The sequence below is a fragment of the Vombatus ursinus genome, unplaced genomic scaffold, assembly GCF_900497805.2.
Source record: "Vombatus ursinus unplaced genomic scaffold, bare-nosed wombat genome assembly UNPS02015012.1, whole genome shotgun sequence".
NCBI lineage: Eukaryota > Metazoa > Chordata > Mammalia > Diprotodontia > Vombatidae > Vombatus > Vombatus ursinus.
The window spans coordinates 1348381-1356818 of record NW_020954790.1 but is presented as its reverse complement, the minus strand read 5'-3'; the positions used below and the strand labels follow the sequence as shown (position 1 = coordinate 1356818).

Below are 8438 nucleotides of genomic sequence, written 5' to 3'. Positions count from 1 at the left end.
GGGGAGGGACAGGGAGAGGCAGGGAGAGAGGGAAGGGGGAAGGGGGGGTGGAGAGAGGGAGGGAGGGACAGGGAGAGGCAGGGAGAGAGGGAAGGGGGAAGGGGGGATGGAGAGAGGGAGGGAGGGACAGGGAGAGGCAGGGAGAGAGGGAAGGATGAAGGGGGAAGGGAGAGACACTGCTCCCCAACCGCCACCTGTGGCCTGGTCTCAAGGAGCCCCATTCAGTTGGGCAGGGATGCAGCGATCACAAGCTCCCAGGTGAGAAGCCGCAGGGGAGAACCCCCATTTACGGCATGGTCATGCACCATCTCCTTGCAGAGCTCCACGGAGGGGAGGCTCACTACCTATGCTGGCAGAGTTCCACGTCACCTCCTCAGAGGGACCCTTCCCTCAAAGGAGGCAGACTGCAGCCTGCCTGCCTCCCCGGCCGGCCTGCTAGATCTTCCCATCAGCCACGGCAGTCGGACACCCTCCCCTCCCCCCGGCCTGCTCCTGGATGCACCAACAAAGCGCTGACATGGGGGGGCTGGTGTCAGCAGAGGTCATCCCCGGTGTGGAGGACAGGACAGAGGGGAGAGGCTGGGGTGCAGGGCCCGCCTCAGACACTCCCCTACCAGGATGGTGAGAGGCAGGGTGGGCACAGGGCTCGTCCGCGGACAGGCCAGTCCTCTGGCAGGGGGCAGGGGCCAGCGTGCCTCTCATGTGTCTGGGGGAGGGAAGGGGGGAGAAGGGACTGCTCAGAGCCCCATGCGGCCTTCTGCCACGGGCTCCTCGGTCTGGTCCCAGCCTTCAAGAAGCTTCCACCCCAAAAGGAGGCATGGGCATGCAGGAGGCTGGCCTGGGCTTCTCCCACAAAGAGCTCTCCAAGGTGACAGGGATGTCCCAGAGAAGGAGCAGAGAGCCAGGCCACGAAACACTGCCCCCTCCCTCCCCTCACATCTGCTCCAGCCCGGGGCCAACACCAGAAAGCTTGAAGGTACCTTGGAGGTCACCGAGTCTGAACCTGTGGGGAAACTGAGGCCCAAAGCGGTGATGTGACCTCCTAATTAGTCTCCATTACCTCCTAAGAAACAAATACTATTACCCAAGGTCTGCTGGCCAATGTTTAACAACTGGCTCTCTGGTGGAAAGGTGTGCGCAGGATGCATGTGGAAGTTGAATCTCCCGCACTAGCGCTTTCTCCATCGCTTTAAGGCTGGACAACGCTGACACAATCCAGCCCCCAATGGCAGCGTTTGCCAACGTCCGAGGGGTAAATGCTCACACTGAACATTTAACAACTGGCTCACTGCTGCACACCCCAGCTATCATCACAGGCTGCCTATGCCCGCAGAGAACGCCCCATGACCAGTTCTCCTTCGGACAGTCAAGCTCGGTGCAGCCACCCAACTCTGTAAGAGAGCAGGGGTCACGGCGGAGAAGAGGGGGAGGGATCGGAGAGGGTCAAATTCCACGGCCGAGGACCAAGGCTTGCTCCAAAGTACCCCCTGGCACGGCGAGGATGGAGGCTGCCCAGCCACAGGGACCACCGATTCTGGCCCAGGCTCGGCCCAGACGCCTCCCAAGAGGAGAAGCCCCTCCCCTCTGGGCCAGCTCTGGTTTCCTCACGCCCAGCCCACACTGGTCTCTGCGGCTTCCTCCCCATTCACCGTCCCTGGCCATCCCCTTGGGAACCGGGCCCCCCAAGAACAGCACGAGAGCCTTGGTCCAGATTTTTGCCAAAGCTGCACCCAGCAGCTCCCTCTCGGGCGGCGCCTGCCTTCACCTGGTATCCCTCAGTCTTCTTCTGGCACCACTTCAGCAGGGCGTTCCTCTTGGAACCTCCGTACTCTCGCGCCAGGGCCGACAGGGGGTCCTTCCTCTCCTCCCTGGGGGGAACCGGAGGCAAGCGTCATTCACCAGCATGTGGACGGCCAAAGCCAGGGTCATCGCGACCTTCTGGGGCCTCTGGACCGTGACCACAAGGGGCAGCGATGCACAGAGAGCAGCAGCAGTGCCCTGTGGGGGACGCCCGCCCTGTGCCCCACTGACACAGGCTGCCTGCCTCAGGCCCTGCAAGTGACACCCGTCCCATGTCCCACTGACACAGGCCGCCTGTGCCCCACTGACACAGAATGTCCGCCTCAGGACCTGTGGGGGATGCCTGCCCTGTGCCCACTGACACGGGACGTCCACCCCAGCCCTCCCAACTCACACTAGTGGAAGAGGGAATGCTCCCCACAGTCCAGAGCCATCTCTAGGGCGGGGGCTTTACCTGATGCGGCTGCGGGCGGTCGGGGTCACGGACGCCGTAGGGGAGGAATGAGAGAGCTGAGGGGACGCAGGGCCCATCGCCATCAGGGAGGCTGCGGAGGGTCCGTCCGGCTTGATTTCCTCACTGCTCCGGCGGGAAGATGCTGAATGGGAAAGAGGAAGTCAGTGGTTTGGCTGCCACCCCCGCGGGGCGCTGTCCCCAGCCCTATGCCACAGCCGCCTTGGTGGCATTTGTCCTGACTAGCCTTCACAGTCGCCAGAGCTCAGGGCTCCCCTGATCCATGGTTGACTTTTGCAATTTCAGGCAATTAATGGGGAAGTGCCCTGGGGGTTCACAGAAGGGACCTGGAAATCCCCAAACTTATAGAGGAAGAGACTGAGGTCCAGGAGGGCTGTGTTCCGCCGAGGGCCAGTCAGTGAGCACGTAGCAGCCCAGCCCGGAGCCCTCCCAGCCCAGACCTAAAAGGGAGGCTCAGATACCCCGAGGGTGCCCTGGGGTCGAGAAGACCTGAGTTCAAATCTGGCTTCAGATATTTTCTAGCTGTTTGCTCAGTTTCCTCAGCTGTAAGAACTGACCCCCCCTCCCCAGGGTTGTGGTGAGGATCAAAGGAGATCCTATTTGCAAAGCACACAGTAGGTGCTTAATAAATGCCCATTCCTTCCCATCCCCTTCTCGGGAGGCTCTGACCGAGGTTCCCATTACCTGAGATGGACTTGGCGCCCTCCATGGCCGGGACCCTCAGTAATGGCGCCGGCCTGCTGACTGATCCAGTGCGTAACAAACGCTCTGCAGGGAGAAGGACAAAGCCAGCGGGCTGGAGGTCACCAGCTCAGGGACAAGCAGAGGCTGGCTCCAGGAGAGGAGGGCGCCCTGGGGGCCAGGAGGACCCCCCCCACAGCCCCTCTCCCACCTCCACACCTTTGCTCATCACAGCACCCTCCACCCACGCCGTCAGGGGCGAGGGACGCGGGCCTGTCCTGCTCCTGCGTGGGGGAGAGGACAGGATGGCCCAGGTCTCCACGGTCAGAGGAAGGAAAGGCCCCAGAGCAAGGAAGAGCAGGGGCTGACCGAGGAGAGGCCATCCTTGCGCACTCCCTGGAGGCAGGGCCCCGACTCCTGGGCCAGCAGAGCAGAGGTCTCCCTAATCTTTCAAAGTTACCTGCCTCTGACCAGAGGAGAAGAGGGTGCCCCTCGGCTCAAGGCTTTGATGCCCCACCATGGCAGCTCTGAGGGAGCGCCAGGGAGGCCCTACCCTCGGGGGTGGGCAGTGAGAGCCGGAAGACGCTGGTCAGAGTCCAGGCCGACATCCAGCTGCGCCTCCAGAGCGCCAACCAGGGCCCTGCACAGGCCGAAGGGCTCTGATCCTCGCCACTGTCACCCTCCCTGAGTGACCAAAGAGGACACTAAGGCAGGACGCGACCTCAGGTCTTCCCCCACTGAGCCGGGCAGGAGGGTTAGAGGAAGCTTGTGCCCCGCGCACTCACCCTGGCAGGGAAGATCTCCGTAGTTTGGCCTCTTGTCCGACAGGGCGGGCAGGGGCTTGGTGGTAGATAAGGAGCTGCCCATGGAGTGCCTCTGAAATGACCAGATGGACGCCGCAAGTCACCGTCTGACCTCCCCCCGCCCCCGCCATCTCTAAGTGGGATGAGTGCGGCGTGCACAGAATCAGCCTTCGGCTCCTCACGCACACACGTGTGCGCACACATACATCACATATGTGTACACCCTCTGGTCCACCTCCAAGGAAGGACTGGGATTTCACCCTGCAGACTTCACTCTGAGGGCACCAGCAGAGCCGGGGTGACTAGGCCCCGCCACCCTCAGTGTTCCCCTCTGTAAAATGGGCACCCAGGACAGGCAAAGGCCTAGAGTCTGAGGGCCGGCTTTGACCTCGCTCGGCCCTGCGGGGCAGAAGCAGAGGGCACGGGGCCTCTCTCCACACCCCTTGGACCCCGTCAAGGCCACGAGCTCTGGAGGGGCGGGGGAAGGTCAGACGGTCCCTGCCAGAGGCCCAGCACGGGGCTCTGAACCCAGCAAGGTCACCTGTTTGCTCTTCTGACCCCTAACCCCCACGTAAGCTGAGGCCCACGGCGAAGATGCTGGAGGACAGGCCTCGGGTCACCCTCTCGCTCCCTGCCTGTCTGTTGCCCCACCCTACCTCCACCTGCCAAGAGAGCCCGAGAACATGAGGATGGGTAGAGACGGGCCTGGCTCCCTCTGGGCCCGTGACAGCAGGAGCATGCCCGCCACCACACCCGAGAAATCGAGAGAACCTGCCAGCCCTGATGCACGGAGAGCCGCCCCCACTTTGCATCCTAAGAGCCTGGGGCCGCTGCCCGCGAGCTGGACACAAGGAGCGTCTGCCCTTACCTGCATCGGGGAGACAGCAGCTGCTGGGGGCGTCTTCATGGGACTTGGACTCAGCGGGGTTCGAGGCATCGCGGCAGCTGGGGTTGGTGTTGGTCCTGTCGGCGATGAGAAAGGAATGTGTCAGGGCCTGAGTGAAAAGCCCAGAGATCTGACTGGGCCCAGCCTCCCCAAGCATGCTGAGGGGAGCCAGGAGCACTCAGATAACAGGGCCACCCAGCCCAAAGATGGTCTTTGGCGGGGGCCCCCTCGCTGCCCTTCGGCAGGTGCCTCACAGCCCCTCAGCCAGAGCCCCCCCAGAGCTCAACCCGGGCCACAGCCCCCCAGGACCCTCAGCTAGAGCCCCCATGATTACAGCCCCCCAGCCACGGCCCCTCAGCCAGAGGCCCCCACCTACGGCCCCCAGACCCCACCCCAGCTCTGGCTTCTCTTGGCTCCCGCTCGGCTCCCAACGCCACCACGGCCTGTGACCATCACCTTGAGACGCACTGTCGAAAGACTTAATGAGGGTCTTCACCGTCGGGGTGGGCTCGGAGGACGCCGACGACCTCCTGCTCAGGCCCATGCCCTGGCGTAAGGCGGCCAGGTCTCTCTCCACCGTGTTCATGTAGTTGTAGACGCGGCCCCGCTCCTCCTCTTGCCTGCAAATGACCAAGGTAACGGAGCGTCTACACTGGCCCATGACGTGTGGGGCTGGGGGGCCCAGGTCATCTATCTGGTCTGAACCTGGCTCCCCTGAGCCCCGGCAGCCTCAAACATGCCCTCGGAAGGCCGCCATTCCTAACACGGGGCAGTGACGGACAGCCCAGCTCCGAGGACCGCTCTGGGGCCCCTGACGGGAGCTGGACACTCCCCTCGCGCCTGCAGCCCGAGGAGCCGGCCTCTGCCCTGATGGTGGCGTGGATCCTCCTATCTGCCTAGCCTGCAGCCGGCCTTGGCGGGAGAGGAAAACAAAATGTTCCAAAAAAGCCCAGACCTGCCCTCGAGGAGCTCCTGCTCTAAAACCAACCCAGGCCCCTCTTTCCCCTTCAGCTGCTCCACTGGCCGGCCCCTGCCTTCCCACCCTGGGGCCTCCCCAGCAGGGAGACTGCTTTGGCTTCAGTGCTCCTCACCTCCTCGTCACCTCCCCCCACCTCATCACCTCCCCCCACCACTTCATCACCTCCATGTCATTTCATCTCCTCCTCACCTTCTCCTCCTCATATCACCTCCTCTCTACTTCATCTCCTCACCTCCCCCCCACCTCGTCACCTCCTCAGGACCCTCCATTGCCTCTCCCCTCTGCTCAGAGGGCCACAGGGAGGAATAAGGGCTCACAATTTCCAGCCCTTTTGTCATTTCCTCCTAGTGCAGGGGGCGGGAGGTGGGGGTATCATCTTTCCCCTTGCCACGGTAAGCTCCTTGAAGGCAGGGGCATTCTTTCTCATTTCTATCCCAGAACTCAGCACAGTGCCTGGCACACAATGAGCAGTCGCTTAATAAATACCAATGACTACCTCAATAAAAAGACGGCAACAAACACTGCCAACCTCCAGAGGCTTCACGGCAGCCCCACCCTGCCCCATCCCTCCTCAACCCCCCCCATCCAATTTCTGGCCAAATTCTGTGGCCTGAAGACATTGGTCAGTCTGGACCCTCATCCCCTCTTTCTGCCTGCCTCAGTCTCCCCCCCAACCGGCTCCTCCACAAGCTCCAGAGGCTCCCTCCGGCCTCCTGGAGCTAATACAAAAGGCTCTGTCTGGCCTTCAGAGCCCTCCCTGACTCCCCACCACATCCTTTTCCATCCAGAGGCCCAGGCCTCCCTCTCAGCTCCAGGCTCTCGGGCTGTGCCCCCTGCCTGGAACGCTCTCTTTCCTCCCCTCACCCAGGTTTCCTTCGTGTGCCTACTGAAAGCCCACCTCCTCCGGGAAGCCCTCTTCGGCCCCCCCTAATTCCAAGGCCTCCCCTCCCCCATCAGACTAGGAGCTCCCTGAGGGCAGGGCCCGGCTTTTATTGTTGTTTTTGCCTATGTTTACAGCACCAGGGCTTAAATGTAGCAGGAACCCCAAGAAGCTGCCTGCAGGCAGAGGGGGCCTGGCAGGGTTCCCCACCCAAGTAATGGGAACATCTCTCTTTGGTGATTCCATCTCAAGGCTTTGCCTCTGCCAGCTGCCCAGGCAGGGTTAGAGAAGACAGGAGAGGGGACTGAACCCCAAGGAATGGTGCACCAAAGGGGGACAGAGGAGCCAGCCACCACCATGAAGACACCATTTTCCCAAATGTCAGCCCATCAGATGAAGCAGCCTGCCCCTGTCTGCACTGAGCCCAGCGCCTTCCCTCTGCATGCTCCAGACTCTCGGCATGTGCCCGCCAAGACCTACTTTCTGGACTTTATTTCCTCCAGCTCCTTGGTAAGCTTCTCGTTCTTCTCCTGGGCCTCCTGGAGGCGGCGCTTCAGGTCCCCAACCTCCTCCTGAGCCTCGGATTTGATGTCATTGGCTATGACCACGGCCGTCTGCAGGTCAGCCTGAAACTGCCGCCACTCAGCCGACTCCTCCTGAAGGGAAAACAGGGCAAGTTCAGAGAGGATCAGGCCAGGCCGGTCCCTCCCACCCCGAGGCACCCAGGCTCCCCACCCATGAGAAGGCAAAGGCTTTTTCCTACCCGCAGCCTTCGATGAAGCGTCTTGACCTCTCTGTCCATGTCATGCTTTTGGTCCTGGAGTTTCTTGACAGTGTCTGCAGAGACAAGGATAGTGACAGCTTCACCTGATGGGGAATGGTCACTGGCACATAGGAAACCTGTGGCATCAGGTCACCGGCCCAGCCAAGCTCCTCAGCAGAAAAGTCCAGGTACTCATGAACGCTGTAAAAGTGTCCCAAGCTAGTCCTTTTGAGCAGTCCTATTTCCCAGAAAGACTGGACCCACAGCATGTGGGAGACCCTGAACATGTCAGGGATGAAGCTCGCCCCACCCCAGCTGACATCATGTGTTGTTTGTGCCCCAAGCTGAACTCATGCCAGGCGCAGTCAGTCGATGCCGGAGTGGCAAAGTGCTCAGGCAGCTGGGGCCCATGTAGATGAGCAGACTTCCTGTCTTCATGGTCTAGCAGTTCCCATTTAGGTGGAGATTTCCATTTCTCCTCCTCTATCTGTCACAATTTCATAAATGCACAAGTTTGTTTGGATTGTGAACTCTGGCACTTGCTTAGGGTTCCATGGGCACATTCATTTCTCTTGTGATAAATCTAGCTGTAAGGCCATGCCTCAAAGAAACACACAGCAAGGCCAAAGAACCACCCATTCTTACTCACTACTTTTTTTAAAAGGGTTGCTGTCCTTGTGGGTCACCTGGGAATAAAACCTATACCTTTTAAAGAGCTATTTCTCCAGTAAATCATAGATACAGGGCCTGGTTCTGGGATGGGTGGCGTGAAGTGACCTTTGAAATTTTTTTAAACACACAAACACACATGAATGTACATACGTGTATACACACAGAACCCTCATGTGACTGCTTGTGGAGGGGGTACAAAGCATTACAGAATCTCACAGATGAAAGGGGCCCCCATCCTCCTCCCCTCTCATCCCGCCCCCTGCTCCTATCTGGTGCCTGTCAGTTTCACCTCTGCACCATCTCTGGTCCATTTCACTTCTGCACCATCTCTGGTCCATTTCACTCTGCACCATCTCTGGTCCTTTCACCTCTGCTACATCTCTGGCCCTTTCACCTCTGCTACATCTCTGGCCCATTTCACTCTGCACCACCTCTGGTCCATTTCACCTTTGCACCATCTCTGGTCCATTTCACTCTGCACCATCTCTGGTCCATTTCACCT

The 8438-nt window shown here is 60.4% G+C and overlaps 1 protein-coding gene across 2 annotated transcripts in view; it reads right to left on the bottom strand.

Moving 5' to 3' along the window:
* SPECC1L (sperm antigen with calponin homology and coiled-coil domains 1 like) overlaps positions 1-8438 on the bottom strand; it is a 47796-nt gene that overhangs the window by 16255 nt on the left and 23103 nt on the right. For both annotated transcript variants that reach the window (XM_027845619.1, XM_027845620.1), the window contains 8 exons: positions 7265-7338; positions 6982-7157; positions 5099-5262; positions 4625-4719; positions 3739-3829; positions 2957-3040; positions 2255-2396; positions 1766-1868 (listed from right to left, as the gene is read on the bottom strand). In XM_027845619.1, the coding sequence (XP_027701420.1) occupies positions 1766-1868; positions 2255-2396; positions 2957-3040; positions 3739-3829; positions 4625-4719; positions 5099-5262; positions 6982-7157; positions 7265-7338 (929 nt within the window). The remainder of the gene's footprint in view (positions 1-1765; positions 1869-2254; positions 2397-2956; positions 3041-3738; positions 3830-4624; positions 4720-5098; positions 5263-6981; positions 7158-7264; positions 7339-8438) is intronic.